The sequence below is a fragment of the Sphaerodactylus townsendi genome, linkage group LG03, assembly GCF_021028975.2.
Source record: "Sphaerodactylus townsendi isolate TG3544 linkage group LG03, MPM_Stown_v2.3, whole genome shotgun sequence".
Taxonomy (NCBI): Eukaryota; Metazoa; Chordata; class Lepidosauria; order Squamata; family Sphaerodactylidae; genus Sphaerodactylus; species Sphaerodactylus townsendi.
In genome coordinates, this window is record NC_059427.1 from 177,800,283 (window position 1) to 177,816,666 (window position 16,384).

General features: G+C 45.9%; 1 protein-coding gene across 1 annotated transcript in view; it reads right to left on the reverse strand.

Annotated features, from left to right (window-relative positions):
* Positions 1-16,384, reverse strand: part of PLP2 (proteolipid protein 2) — a 39,871-nt gene that overhangs the window by 4,884 nt on the left and 18,603 nt on the right. Inside the window, exons 2-3 of the mRNA XM_048491226.1 lie at positions 7,260-7,412; positions 2,559-2,654 (exon numbers count right to left, since the gene is read on the reverse strand). Of these exons, the coding sequence (XP_048347183.1) occupies positions 2,559-2,654; positions 7,260-7,412 (249 nt within the window). The remainder of the gene's footprint in view (positions 1-2,558; positions 2,655-7,259; positions 7,413-16,384) is intronic.

Sequence of the window (16,384 nt, forward strand, 5' to 3'; positions counted from 1 at the left end):
TCGCCCTGAAAGGAAAACATGTAAGAAGAGGAGTTTGGATTTATATCCCCCCTTTCTCTCCTGCAAGGACACTCAAAGGGGCTGACAAACTCCTTTCCCTTCCCCCCTCACAACAAACACCCTGTGAGGTGGGTGGGGCTGAGAGAGCTCAGAAGAGCTGTGACTAGCCCAAGGTCACCCAGCTGGTGTGTGTGGGAGTGCACAAGCTAATCTGGTTCCCCAGATAAGCCTCCACAGCTCAAGCGGCAGAGCGGGGAATCAAACCCGGTTCCTTCAGATCAGAATGCACCTGCTCTCAACCACTACACCACTGCTGTAATCGCTCGCCTAGTTTGGAAACAGGCATTATGCAATCTGGCTTCCACAGAAATTTTAGCCAAGATGTCCTGTCAAGTTATTTTCACTTGATTTAACATGACTACCAGACTTCTGTCCTGCTTTTGGCCTTTCAAAGGACCTGAGAATTCCGCATGGTGTTGGAGAACGGGGTTACTAGACTTTCAATTGCAGGCTGCCATTTTTGTGTCCTCCCAGAAGGCTACGAGGCAATGCCATCAGCTCGACCCAGCATCAAGTCTGCCTGATGACAGGATGGAAACAAAAAACCCTGAGAATAGGGTCCAAAACGTCTTTGTTTTCTTCCCTCCACCCCACCATTTTAAAAACAAGATGCAGCCTGATGCAGAATTCTGGCTGATATCAAAAGCTCGCACACAGCCGAGTGTTGTTTTTGGGTGGTCCTAATAAAAATAATTATATGCCTTTCATGTTTGGAATGTTTTTCACAACCAAGGCACACCAATCTCAAGCCTAGATTAGTTTCAGGGAGGAGCTGTTTTCGTTTGTAGCAGAAGAGCAAGATTTGAGTCCTATAGTACTTTAAAAGCCAACAAGATTTCCAGGGTATAAGCTTTTGAGAGCCAACACTCCCTTTGTCAGATACAAGTGGGAATGGAAATCCTCCAGTGGTTATCCGGCGAAGGGAGCCTTAACTCTTGAAACCTTACACCTTGGAAATATTATTGGTCTGTAAGGTGCTACTGGACTCGAATCATGCAGGTTCAATTCATCCATTGATAAAAGAGGAGTCTTGGGGTACTGTACAGAGTACCAAGACTGAATCCAGTTTATACTTTTGTGGACTAGATTTCACTTCTGGTGTTTCAGATGGACTCAAATCTTGGCTAATTTCTAATACCGTATATACTCGTGTATAAGTCAACCCGCATATAAGTCGAGGCACCTAATTTTACTACAAAAAACTGGGAAAACTTATTGACTCGCGTATAAGTCGAGGGTGGAAAATGCAGCAGCTGCTGGTAAATTTCAAAAATAAAAATAGATGCCAATAAAATTACATCAATTGAGGCATCAGTAGGTTAAATGTTTTTGAATATTTATTTCAAAGAAAAACAGTAAACTGGCTCTGTAAGTGGAAAAGAGGGTCAACAAGAACAATATGGTATCAACAATAACTTTAAAAGTACAAAAACCTTAGCTCAACCAGCAACCAAGCTAAAACACAAGAGTTAAAATCCTTCAAAACTGGATTCCTCATCATCATCTGTATGTCCCAATGTAATCCAACTTAGATTTTAAGAGGAATATTATCAGAAATGGAAAATCTACTATTAGCTTCCATTGTAAACAATGGGGGATGGGGCATCCCCTTTGGGGGTCAATAACTTTGGATCCCCTGACCCAAACTTCACCAAACCTGGCTGGTATCATAAAGAGACTCTCCTGATGAGACCAGCCAGGTTTGGTGAAGTTTGGTTCAGAGGGTCCAAAGTTATGGACCCTCAAAAGGGTAGCCCCATCTACTAATAGCTCCCATTGAAAACAATGGGGAATGGGGGCACCTCCTTTGGGGGTCCATAACTTTGGACCCCCTGAACCAAACTTTACCAAACTTGGCTGGTATCATCAGGAGTGTCTTCTGAGGGTACCCTGAAATCTTGGTGCCGCTAGCATAAAAACTGCGCCCCCTGCTGGCCGGCAAAGTAAAAACACACATTTTTTTTAATGACCCGCATATAAGTTGAGGGGAGCTTTTTCAGCATTAAAAATGTGCTGAAAAATTAGACTTATACATGAGTATATACGGTAAGTAGGTTGCAAAGCTCAGAAGGCATTTCAAAAAGGGGGTGACGATTTTTGCCAGTCCCCCACCCTATTCCCTACTTTGCCTCCTACACAGTTCATGAGGACCATCTGACCTTCAGGAAGAAAATTATTATTACTATTATTTGGATTAAACCTGCCACCCCTCCATTTGGGGGCTCAGGGCAGCTTACAACATGCATTCAAAGCATAAAACTCACAACATACATCCAAAATATTAACATTAGAACACTCCATCAATAAAACCAGTTAAACGTTAAATATGCCAAACATTAAATATGCCAAAAATTCCATTTTTCCCAGATGGCAAAAGTACACCCAATCCTAGGAGGGTTAATCACTAACTGAACACAACAAAGGGGGAAAGGGAAGGGGGAGCCAGATGGTTAAGGCTAGCTGAATTTCTCTAGGGCCAGGGACCACCAGTAAATTACCCCAGCAGCGATGACGGCTCCATGGCGGTATCCTATGAGAACGATGAGAGAGGTGATGATGAAGGCCACAGACCCGATAAGGGCCCTGAGGAAATCCTAAAGACAAGGACAAAAAAACCAATAAATTAAAAAGCAAGTCTATTTGTGTTATCACTGACACCTGAATTTGAATACTTCACGCTCAAAGAAATGTGAAGCAAAATACAGAAACTGAACAAAAGCCAGCAATTGTTGCAAGCTAAGGTGCCTTGGGGGCAAAACTACATATGTTGTAAGACAATGGGGAGAACAGTCAGGTGTACGCTAATCTGGTGGAACCAGGTTTGATTCCCCGCTCTGCTGCTTGAGCTGTGGAGGCTTATCTGGGGAATTCAGATTTGTTACCTAGCTGAACAGTATGAGAACCTTTTAAAAGTAGCAATGGGGAATATAACTCAGCTTGGCAGTGCAAGAGGCAGGCTAGGTAGGATCTTTTAGACAGCTATACCAGAATTGGCTTTTGAAACGTTCTACAGAGAATACGACAGAGACCAAATTGTAGTTTTAAAATGTTTTTATATATGTTTTTGGTTGCAAACATTCATACAGTGAGACGTTAAGAAGCATACACACAGTTCCTAAGTGATATAAGCAGGGAGGAAAAGATAGGTTTGGATGATAGAGTAGGAGGGGGAGCAGGGGACTTATATGTTACCTAAATTCTGCAGAGAAGTTCTTGAAGAAGGCAAGGATTCCTATGCCAGCATAGAAATCCAAGTGAAGGACGATATTGTGTCTCAAACCAACTAGACTGAGAGGTTTAGCCAGTAAAGAGCACTGAGGCTAGGGTGCACAGTATTTTTATACCCCTTAGTGCAGGTAGGGGCGGGAACCAGTAAGTTTCAGTTTCGTTTTCCTGGATCCTTTGGGATTTCCATGCTGGGATCGCTGGCTTGAGCTAATCAAAGGCTCATCTACTGTTTCTAAGTGTTGGGATAATAGAGCCGATTGTTCCTTGATTATATCAGCAAAGCCTTGAATGGCTTTGAGCAGGGCATCTTAAAAGACTGCCCAGGTATTCAAATTTGGCTGAGGCTTTGAGTGGATCAGGAAGGGATCGTTTGTTAGGGAGATGGTATCTAAAGGCAGAGGAAATGTAAAATCCTTGTGACAGGGAGTAGCCTGGAATCATTGTGTTTCAGCAGCTTTGGCGGGGTGTGGTATTCAAGGTGCATGTCCATAGTCTATGAGACTTCCAGATTCTATTGACTGGAGTAACTCATTCACTGATCTAATCTTGCAAACAGACCTTTTGCCTTTTGCCTTTTTTAAGGTGGGCACACACACACAAATATGAGAACTGGCATTTGCCAGTACAGTTTTGTATGAAAAATCATATTCCATAAGGCAGGGGATGAAGGGCAGGCTAACAGATTAGCCTGTGCACCAACACATGCCAGCTGAGTGACCTTGGGCTAGTCACAGTTCTTCGGAGCTCTCTTAGCCCCACCTACCTCACAGGGTGTTTGCTGTGGGAAAGAAAGGGAAAGGAGATTGTCAGCCCCTTTGAGTCTCCTTACAGGAGAGAAAGGGGGGATGTAAAGCCAACTCCCCACCCCCTCCCCCTCCAAATCAAAGAACTGTGCCCTTGCCATTTCAAAGCAAGAAACACTGGGAGCACCATGTCAGAGTTGTTTGACTGGCAGATAGGTTCCCTTCATATTTTCTGACCTGTTGATGTGACTTGTGGCTACACCAGGAAGCCACACCATTTAGGGAAAAGAGTCTTCACACAGATCTGAATCAGAGTGAAAGCAACGAAGAAAGACAGGGCACCCATGTAGGGAAGGGCGTGTTTGTGGTTAGATCAAGCCGACGTGCCAGATCTGCCCCGCACCAATCATAACCCCCTGCATACAGGGCATCTGGAAGAGCCTTTGAAGAGTCCAATACTCCCACCTATCGCATTGTCAACATGCCTGAAACTTTAGAGGGACGTTGTCACTTTTTGTCTACTTCATTTATTCAGGAAGTCTACATAGCACACAGGCTTTTAAGCAAAAAAACCTGAAATACGTGAGGAAAAGAAACATTCATCGCTATATGAAAAAGTAAACTTTGAAGCAAAAGATGAGTTTAGATCGGGGGGGGTGGGGGGGGGAGGCGAATCCCGCTCTGGAAGCACAGGCTTACACCAGCAGAAATGTCCTCCCTGCGGAGGGGCAAATCTGCTGGTGCCTGGCCACTGCGGTGGCAAGCCTGGCATCAGAGCTCCCAAGCCACCGCCAGCTGTGTTGGCCAGCTGAGTTGGCATGGACGGCAGAGCCAACCTTAGTTGGCTTCCAGAGCCCAATCAGCCCCCCTGCGCAGGTGGAATTACCAGCAAAGATAAGCCACGATGTTCGTGGCATATCTCCATTGCCCCTATGGAGGAGCTTCAGGTAAGTCTCGTTTTGTACATTTTCGAGCTTCCCGTGCTGTGAGAAAGTCCTAGGAAGTGGGGCACCTTCCTTATGAGGAGAGGCTGCAGCGTTTGGGACTCTTTAGTTTGGAGAGGAGACGTCTGAGGGGGGACATGATTGAAGTCTATGAAATTATGCATGGGGTAGAAAATGTCGACAGAGAGAAATTTTTCTCTCTTTCTCACAATGCTAGAACCAGGGGGCATTCATTGAAAATGCTGGGGGGAAGAATTAGGACTAAAAAAGGAAACACTTCTTCACGCAACGTGTGATTGGTGTTTGGAATATGCTGCCACAGGAGGTGGTGATGGCCACTAACCCGGATAGCTTTAAAAGGGGCTTGGACAGATTTATGGAGGAGAAGTCGATTTATGGCTCCCAATCTTGATCCTCCTTGATCTCAGATTGCAAATGCCTTAGCAGACCAGGTGCGCAGGAGCAGCAGCAGCAGCAGGCCATTGCTTTCACATCCTGCATGTGAGCTCCCAAAGGCACCTGGTGGGCCACTGCGAGTAGCAGAGAGCTGGACTAGATGGACTCTGGTCTGATCCAGCAGGCTAGTTCTTATGTTCTTAAGTGGGCAGAGCATCTCTGAAGCAGCACTGTCCCCTCCACCCTAGCCTGACAGTCTGGATTGCGCTGCTGAAGTGCTACAGAATAGTTGTATTTCAAATACATGCATTGGACACAGAACACACCACAGGGCTTCATCTGTGCCATAATTTTACTGGTGCAGGCAGAGGCATTCCTCCCATTGGGCAAAATGGGCAGCTGCCCAGGGCGCCACCTTGTGGTGGGCGACAAAATTACAGGTTCGTTCGTGGGGGATTTTGTATTTTTGGCCTGCACGGGGCACAGATTTTAGGCTAGCAGCACCTAAATTTCAGGGATGTTTTGGGAGACTCTCCTGATGATATGACCCAGGTTTGGTGAGGTTTGGTTTAGGGAGTCCAAAGTTATGGACTCCCAAAGGGAGTGCCCCCACCCCCATTGTTTCCAATGAGAGCTAATAGGCGATGGGGGCTACACCTTTGAGGGTCCATAACTTTGGACCCCCTGAACCAAACTTCACCAAACCTGGGTGGTATCATCAGTAGGGTCTCACAAAGATACTCTGAAATTTTGATGCTGCTATCTTAATAATTGCACCCCTGACAACAGGCACCCCTAAATTTCCCCAGATTCTCTTTTTAAATCCATTCCCTTCCTGCCAATGCTTGGTTTTTCTTTCTTTTATTCTCTCAATGCCTAATAAAGGTGGTTGTTGTTGTTATTATTATTATTATTAAATCCATCCCCTTCGGCATGGATTTAAAGGGAGAATCTGAAGTCCCCAGTTTTAACATTGAAAGGGATGATGTTTCAGGGTGGGGGAGAATCCACCCCAAAATAGCATCACTTTCAATATTGTTTTAACTGGGGACCCCAGATTCTCCCTTTAAGGTGGATTTAAAGGGAGAATCTGGGCTCCCTAGTTTAAACACCATTGAAAATGATGCTGTTCGGGGGTGGATTCCAGCATCACTTGTTTAGGGAGTCTAGATTTTCCTTTTAAATCCACCTTAAAGGCAGAATCTGGGGTCCCCAGTTTAAATAACATTAAAAGTGATGCTGTTTCCCCCAATTGGGGGGACTGGATACAACACCATAAAATGTTTTCATAGCAGTAATAAAACATTTTGAAAGCATTTTGAAAATGTTGTCCAAAAATTATTTCTGCTGTGTGGCATTGCCCATTGCTGCGCTCAGATTTGTGAGTTGGGGGATGTTCTAAAATGTGATGGTGATGTGATGGTGAAACGACCTGGTGGAAAAAATCATTGTTGGTGGTGGAGGGTGGCCACCCATTGGGGGGGGGGGGGGGATCAAACTCAGGTTTTGCCCAGGGCTCCAGTTTGCCTAGGTATGCCTCTGGGTGCAGGGAAAAACAGAATGTGGCATGTGATTCAGAATTCAGTTCCTTATGCAGCTCAGCTCAGCTCTTGTATTATTTTTAGCAATCTGGGATTGAGCTCTTTGCTTATCTCCCCTTGTCTAGTTCAAGTAGAATAAATGATTTAAAAAGTATTAAGATCAAAAGAACAAACAAAAAAGGAGAATGACACAAAAAGCACACAATTGGCACAATATATACAAGCTGCAGAATTTGGGTTCTTTCATCCCCTGGTACGCAGCAACTCCATCTGAAGCATAACAGGACTTTAAAAAGGAGCACGGCCGCTTTCCCCCCTCCACATTCAGTACAGAGAAAAAGCCTTACCGTCCATCCCCAGTGGATAAAAGAGATCTGGAGATTGAACTCGAAAGCAAAGATGATAAATATGACGATGGTGTAAATCATCTCGAAGATGGCCAGAGAGACATAGCCCAGCGCCGAGGCCCCATAGCAGATCAAGATGATGATACACAGAACCTGGGAGAAATGGGAAACATTAACTGTCCATCAAAGAGGGGGACTGATCAAAAGAACTGCAAAGGACAGACAGACATACGGTAAACGTCCAAAATGAGTTTGAGGGGCAAAGGTGGACCCCTGGATAGATGAAGTTACTCCTCCCAGCTCCCCTTATCACACTGTGCAACATTTAGATCAGTGGTTTCCAACCTGTGGTACCTGTACCTCCAGGGGTATGTGGCAGAGTGTTTGCAGGTATGCGGGGGAAAAAATCATGTAACTGATTTGCTAATATGAGGGTAATATTTTAGGGAAAGGGGTTGCGAAGGGGTACGCGAGTGAAAAAAGGTTGGGAACCACTGATGTAGACTGCATACCTGTGGGCACAAGTTAGGGTCGCCATCCTCCAGGTAGGGCCTGGAGATCTCCCGGAATTACAACTCATCTCCAGACAAGAGATCAGCTCTCTGTCAATTTTCCCGTTCAGACAATAACTCACTTGATGGGTTCAAGGATTTTATTGAAGACATGATGAGAGAGACAAGAGAAGACAGTTCCGGCGAAAAAAGCGCCAAAGCAGTTGATAGTATGTTGCAGCAAATCCCCACCCTCATTTGTGAACCAAAACAGTTAGAAAAAGTCCAGCCTGAAGGCCCGTCCCAGCCTCTGAGCTCCAAGGCCAGGGAAATAGATAAAGCAGCACCTTCAAATGCTAAAGCTCTCCCCAGCAAATCACCCCTCCCAGCAATGGCATCCTGACACTTTCCCAGAGATAATTTCTGCTTTGGAGGGTGGATTCTGTGGCATTAAACCCCCCTGAGGTGCCTCCCCACCTTGAACACGGCCTTGCTCAGGCCGAACCCCCAAGTTGCTAGGAATTTGGCAATTCTAGAACATGTGGCTTCCGGTTTCATTTCTGCACTGTGCTTAATAGGCTTTATGATTATGATTATTATTATTATTCATGGCGGGGTGTAATGATTACAGTGTCACTCTGGGACGTGAGATGATTGGGTTCAAATCTTTGCTCTGTCACAGAATCTCATTGGACAAACCTAGGTCCATTGCGCAAGCACTCTCTCTCTCCTCCCCCCCCCCCCCCCCCGCGTAACCTACCTTACAAAGCTGACGTTGGGAGGACAGGGTGGAGGAGCTGATGATTCCCAAAGGATTCCACAGCCTACTCTGCCAAACTTTTGATATCTTTTGGGTTGTACAGCGAATTCTAGCATTGGAATTTTCTAAGGGTAGCCAAGACTCAATTGGCATGTTCACAAAATACCCATAATAGACTTTGGGTCTTCCCCATGCGAGCAATTTGCCCCTTGGCTCTTGCTGCCACTGCGAATACATTTGCAGTGACCACAGAGTAGCCACATTAGGAGCCTGGAATAGATCTTGGTGTCCCCCACTGTGTGCCCTACGCCATCTGGTGCTTGAATCGGGTCAGCACTTCCTAGAGACAAGGGCATGGTTAGCTGCATTTAAATTCTGGATTTGTTGATGCTTCCATTCGGAGGTTAAGAGTCTTACTTATTTATCATTAGCTGAGCGCCAATCCTCTGATTGGTGGGCGCTCATAGAAGCAAAAATACTCTCGTTAGGCTTGCCCTTGGAAACTCTTGCAACGTCTTCAGCTAATGCGTGTGTGTGTGTGTGGGGGGGGTGTTTGGCGCTTTAGATGTTCATGGCTGATGGGAATTCCAGCTGATGGGAACTGTAGTCCATGAGCATCCGAAGCGCCAGAGTTGGACACCCCTGAGTCCGATCGCAGCAAAGAACAGAAAAGCATGGGAAGTAATGAGATAATGTTGTGTGGATGCCCCCCTATCTAAATCCCTACTGAAGTTCTCATGCCAAACTGGAGCAAAATCTCCATTCGAAAGTGATTGTACAGTTTCAGAACACACAGGCAGGCAGTGCCTTCAAGTTTGTTCTAAGCAACAAAGCAGCATTTGAACCCAGTCCTGGCACGTGTCCCAGGAATGAACAACTCACTTCTAAAATTGCCTTAAATCAAGTCAGGCCCCCTAGGCCAGCTAATTTTGGACAGCACTCTTTGGCCGTTTCCGCACGGCCCAAATATGACGTTTGTAGGAGGACGGCAAAATTGCTCGCCCCTATAGGCGAAACCGCTTTCGCGACAGGTATGCGGCAGCTTCGTTAGCAGAAATCCGCAGCAGCGCCGACCTGGCTTCCCTCCACCTCCCCCAGAGCGGCATCAGGCCGCCCCAAAAAACCTCCCTGTTTTCCCCGTCCCCCTCCTTTCACCTTTCGTCGGGAAGATCCTGGCGTCAGGCTTCTAACAGATACTGGAAAGGCTGGAGACCCTCCCTCGCTGTCCTCCGACCCCTGGAGGTCGGAGGGCAGCGTGGGCGGGTCTTAGTAGTCCAGCAGGGCGACGCAGGATGACAAGGTGAGTGTGGGGGGGACGGGGAAGAGGTGGCTCCATGCGGAGCCGCCTCTCCCGCGCCAGCCTCTGCGGGGGCCGCTTGCACGCTCCTGTGCGAACGGCCCCCACCCCTCCACCGGCAGGATTCCTGCCGGTGCAGAGATGCCCTTTCCGCAGTGCGGAAAGGGCTTTTGAAAGAAGAGAAGTCCCTATTGGTCGTCACAATGGAGGCCTTTTTACCAGAGATCTCCAACGCCATGAAGCTTTCCGAGTGATTCTGGTAGACCTAGGGTTGCCAGCTTCCAGGTGAGGGCTGGAGATCACTAGTATTACAGCCAAACTCCAGACAATAAAGTTCAGCTCTCTTAAAAATGGCTGCTTTGGAGGTATTACCTGCTTCTTAGGTATTACCTGCTAAGGTATTCATCTCCCCAAAAATCTTCAGGAATTTCCTAAAGTTGGCAACTCTAGGTAGCCTGCTTATCCGAATGCTCACCAGGCTCCTGTGAGGGTAAAATTGGGAACTGCAGCAAAGGGCAGAATTGAGACACATACCACACATTGGCCCTGCTATCTGATGTTTCCTGCTACTGGGCTATAGGCCCTTCCTGATTAATACCTTCCACAAACCATCTTTTAAAACGTTATTATTGTTAGGTTATTTATAGATCGTCTTTCTGGCTGACTCTCAGGGTGGATTGTGTTTGTGCGTGCTGGCAACTCACAGCTGACTTACGGGTGACCTGTAGGGTTTTCAAGGCAAAAGACATTAGGGTGTGGTTTGCCACTGGCTGCTTCCACATGGGCCAAGAAAGAAAGAACTGTGACTAGCCCAAGGTCACCCAGCAGGCATCATGTGGAAGAGCGGGGAATCCAACCTGGTTCACTAGATTAGAGTCTGTTGCTTGTAACCGCTACACCATGCTGGCTCTCTCTTACATATGTCAAGTGTATTCACCAGGCTAAGGCATCTAATGAACAATGAAACAGGACGGGGACTACAGAAATCTGAAAACAAACTGAAAATCTCAAACAAGCACGAGCTGTTAAACATGATAAATTAAATAGTGTAGAAACGAGTAATCTGGTGCATACAGGTAGCAATACAGTAACAGAAACTACCTCCCTATGCCTTTATCAATGTGACTTTCTAACCATTTTATTACAGTACAGTCCCATTTAACCTCTGCAAAAAGGCCTCCTGAATAATTCCACTTTGCATCATTTGTGGACAGCCAGGAGAGTGAGAGCTTCCCTAACCTCATCGGGGAGGCCATTCCGTAATGCAGGGTTGTCCAACTCTGGAGCCCCAGATGTTCATGGACTACAATTCCCATCAGCCCCTGCCAGCATGGCCAATTGGGACTGATGGGAATTGTAGTCCATGAACATCTGGGGCACCAGAGTTGGACACCCCTGCCATAATCTCTCCTCCTCCAAGGAAACTGGTGGAGAAGAGGTACAGGAGAGTTTTCCATGATGCTTTCCAGGAAAGATTGACAGGCTGTGAGAATATCCTGATTGCAACATCTGGCAGCTAAAAATACCAGAGGTGGAGACAAATACTCAACGTGTGGTGCCTAGGAGAGGCAGCAGCACAGAGGAGCAGGAGAGGAGCCATTGCTGGGCAACCATTAAACAAACTAGGAATTTGCTGGCAAGGTTTCTCAGGCACAGCACTGCAAGAAAAGCAACCTGGGAAGGAATTTAGAGAGGCAGGGAAAATGCTAAACGAATTGCCAGGGGCAAAACTCTGGGGTTGTCCAGTGCTTAAGCACAGGTCCTCAAGCAACTTGAGCCTGTGGGAACCTTTGGCATTTTGACACAGTGTGGCAGGTGCAGCCAGGAAACGGTTGCCACAGAAAGCAGAGATAGCCACAAAATAGTTGGTGCAGTGAAAAGCCCGTTGTGCTGCGGTGCCAGAGTTTGCCGAAATAGTTTTTTTTAATATAAATATATTTGTAGATATAAACAGAATAAGAAGGAAAAGAAAAAATTAAAAACCATATCAAAACAACAGCTATCAATTATGTCAAAAGTCATAATATACATACATAATAAACTATGATATAATAAACAATAAGTGATAATAGTTTATTAATACTAAATACTAAGTTTATAAATACTAAAGTTTATAAATACTAAGTTTATAAATACTAAACAGTGTTGTAATAACGGGTATTAAATAGTGATCATAATAATCTTAGCATACACCATAAGATATCCTATAAACCCAACAGTGATGTTCAATAATAGGATGAATTATAATAAAATAATAAATTATATCAAAAGGATAATAACATAATTTTTTAAGCTTGCAGTGTTGCTAGCTACTCCAAATTTCTAAAAAATCTTCCCAAATATTGAAAATTTAATTTACATATTATAATCTATTAATAATATATTTTAAATGCCCCCCTTTTACACGTTTTCAATACATGTCAAGAGGATTCTATTATATAAAAGGCTAGCTGTGGTGGCAACGACTCACTTCCAGCCAATCACTGTGCACACATGGCTTGGGGTGGGGCTTGCACAGAACAGGTAAAAAACAATGTGAACGTAACAGCAGAATATGGCGGTTACTCACTTCACATGCTCGCCCTTCTCCCCCACTGCTAAATAATTAGTCATTGTACTGTCTGCAGCTGCCTGAAGATGAGCAGGCATTGGCAATTCTCCGTGGGAAGGTGGCGACTACTCGCGGCCACAATTATGCTGTTAACTGTTGTGTGGCAATACAGCCGTCAGGAAAAGGAGGGAGCTGGTGACACGGGGCCAAGGGGAAAGAGAGGCAGAAGGGGCTGGGCCCCTCAGTCGGCACCATTAACCCATCAACAGTTTTGTAGAGCCTATTGTATTTGTTTGTACAACATGCTTTACTGCTTGCTAGCTATTAACAATTCATATGCATCATTTCAACAACATTCTTAGTCTCTCTGACATTATTGAGGGAAACAAGTTTTATAGTCCACATTCAACAGTGAGAGAGGGCTGCAAGATTGCAGAACTGTTGGATTCTTTATGTATCAACGTTATGTAGGCTTCTTACTCTGATGAGGACAATATTTTTAATAATCTGCATATCCAATCTGATCTCTAGTGGCCAAAGACAAGCCTTACTAGGTAAAAGCCCCACTTGGTCCCTCTGACCTTGGGGGCACTAGGGTACCCACCGCACCATGTTGGGGACTCTTGGCTTAAGGGCCAGTTCATTCCAGCCTCTTTGCATTTGGGTCACCGTAGACAGAATTTGTCAGTTGCCTCAAACACATGAAGCTACCTTACAATGAGTCAGACCATAGGACTACCAAGGTCAGTCTTGCCTCTTCTGAGCAGTGGCTCTCCAGGGTTTCAAGGGGATGCTGCCCTATTCTCTCATCATCCTTTATTAATTGGAGATGTTGAGAACTAAACCTGGGACCTTTTCCCCAGCAGCCACTCTGTCCTTGAACCGTAGCTCCTTTTGTTAACACAAGTTGCAGAAGGTGGCTTCTGGGTACAGTTTTTCTGTTCTGGCCCAATACCAGCAGCTACAGCCCCAGTCTGCTCCAGAAATAGCTGACTTTACTCAACAGAAAAGAGGGATTCTTAAAATGGAGGAAACAACCTGGGAAAAGACTGTGCTTTACGGGTTTTTTGCTTCCTTAACATAGTACAGTGGTATCTTGAAAATCACCGATAATCCGTTCAAAAATGGCGTATTTCGAGGTATGCTGTTTGCGCACGCACAACACCGTTTCCGTACCCTCGGCGGCCGCCGAAGATCAAGGTGGCCGACGATTTTAGAGGGCGGAAATTGGCGCCTGGCAATCAGTTGATGGATGGTTAATTTTGTGTGTGATTCTGGATATTGATTAAATTGGGATAGGCCATAAGAACCATTCGTACGAAGATAGTACTCAACATTGACTGAATATTTATTGAGATGTATAGTACTGCATTACCATGAGCCGAGAAATGCAAGCAGTTTATTGGTTCAACCTCTGGGCAGATTCTAGAGATCTCCGGGAGTTATAACTGATCCCCAGAAGACAGAGATCAGTGCCCCAGGAGAAAATGACCCCTTTGGAAGGTGGACCGTTTTTGGCATTCTGCCATATTGAAATCCCAAACTCTTTCCAAACTCACCTCCCCCCATGCTCTACCCCCAAATCTCCATGAATTTTGAAACCCAAAGCTGACAACCGTAATTATACACTGCTCCAAATAAAGATGTCAGTTCGGTCAGTTGAGGTGCAGCGGTTGAGAAAATTGTATCCTTCTGCATTAGAATATAGTCCTGAATGAATATGAGAATTATTCATTTTTATGCATTGCCTTTGTCAAAACCATTATTTTGTACATTACTGAACATGGTACTTTTGATACAAGAGCATTTATGCCAGAATGTATTTTTACTTCCAAACAGATGGGGAAAGTAGGTCAGGGTAGATAGACACTAGGACCTTTTCTACAACAAAGAAGGTCCGGCATGCTTTGTTCTGTGGTGGAGGTATATATAATCTACTAACAATCTTTATGTGACACAGAGTATAGCTCACCCATTGCTCCCTCCCAACAACTGCTGGTAAAGCAGGACATCTCTTCCACGGTTGATGAGGGACCAAGCTGTTGCTGCAGCAGGGGTCCCCAACACGGCACTCCTGCGTGCCAAGACACCTGCTAACATCTTTCCTGATGCCCATCAAGTGTTTTTGGAAAGTGGATGGGGCCAGGGGGGAGGCTTTTGTCTTGCGACTTCTGACTGGTCACCAGAGATTGGACTGGCAGTGTGTAATTTTTACAACGAAGCCTGGGCAACAACTGCTACCATACCCCACATATCTTTATTGTGTGACTGAAAGTAAACCGTGGCCGCCATTTTCTGACTGGCTTCTCCTCTTGTGGTAGTCATTTTGTGGTTGCCTCCACCAAACTGTGTCAGGATTCCAAAGGTGCCAACTTCTGGTGGAATGGCATTTTATTTTGGTTGAGCCTCTGAGTGCTCCCAAACTACACACTGCTGATAGGGGCTATTTTGTTGGCTGTAGAGCAAGTTTTTCTTAGCTCTCACCTCCTCAGATATTGAGGACCTTAAATTTGACAGGCAGACCAGCAGGGTCTGGATTTTAGACCATTTTTGAAAAAACCCAGGCTAAGCAGTGTGAGTGAGCCGTAGTGCTGTTAGAAACAGCCTCTCCTTCCTCTTTGTTTACTTTCCTCGTTAGTTTCTCTTTTCCTCTTTTATCTTTAACTTCTTTTTAATTTTATTATTTATATTTGTATACCGCCCTCCCCAAAGGCTTTCCCCTTTCCTGTAACTCTTCGCTGATAAAATAGAAACAATTTGGAAAAAAAATTCCAAAGGTGCCCATAGACTGAAAAAGAAGAAAAGAAGATTTTGGATTTATACACCGCTTTTTTCTCCTGTAAGAAGACTGAAGGTGGCTTACAAATTCCTTTCCGCTCCTGCCCCCACAACAGGCCCCTGGTGAGGTAGGGGGGCTGAGAGAGTTCTGAGAGAACTGGGACTGGCCCAACACTCAGCAGGCCTTATGTAGAGAGGCGGAGAAACAAACCCAGGTTTCCAGGGTAGATTACACCTGCTCCTAAGCACTATGCCACACTGGCTCTCAAATGTTGCGGACCCCTGTGTTAAAGCTCAGTTATACCTGCTCCTAGACCAGTGGTGCCGAACCTATGGCACTCCAGTTGTTCATGAACTACAATACCCATCAGCCACTGCCAGCATGGCCAATTGGTAAAGACCAATTGGCCATGCTGGTAGGGGCTGATGGGAATTGTAGTCCATGAACATCTGGAGTGCCATAGGTTCGCCACCACGGTCCTAGACTCTATGGCTGTTTCTGCATGGGCGGAAAACAGCACCCTAGGGACGGTAAAAACACCGTCCCTGGGGCGCTATTCGCACAGCTGGTGTGCTCGCCTCCCCTCAAGCGGCACAAAAATGCTGCTTTCAAAATTTGCTCAACGAAAAAAGCAACGTCTTCCACAGCAGCGGGTGGAAGGCGGAGTTTTCCCCACGCCGCTTCCCCCCCTTACCTTCTCTTGGCTGCCATTGCTGCAGAGAAGCTTCCATCCCTAGAGGCGTCACCATGGCTACGGGAACATGTCCCCTGGCCTCTCTACAGTGATGGCAGCCGAGAGATGGGAAGAGGGGAGAAGAAGAGGCATGCCCCATGTGAAGGCAGCCCCGCAGGCCACTGGGGCACCGGGGCCGTTTGCAGAATGGCGTGTGAACGGCCACGTGTGTGTGTGTGTGTGTGTGCACTGACTGCAACTATGTTGGTGCACCCATGCTCGCTCGCCCGTGTGGAAACAGCCTAGGGCAGCGATCCCCCAGGAAATTTCCTTATAAGTTGAACGGTCAATCTGCCCCTGTTTGTATGCAAAGGTTAAGCATATTTATAACAAGAGCAAGACAGAGCACTGTTCTGTTAGTCAGGGTTGGGCTCAGTGCCAGATTTAGATGGCGTCCAGCTATTTCACTTGTGAGGCCCCTCCCAATCCCCCACCCTCATGACCAGAGGAAGATGGAACAGTGTTTTAAATACAATTGAGTAAAGCCAAGGATGACGATGGGTGTTTAAAATTT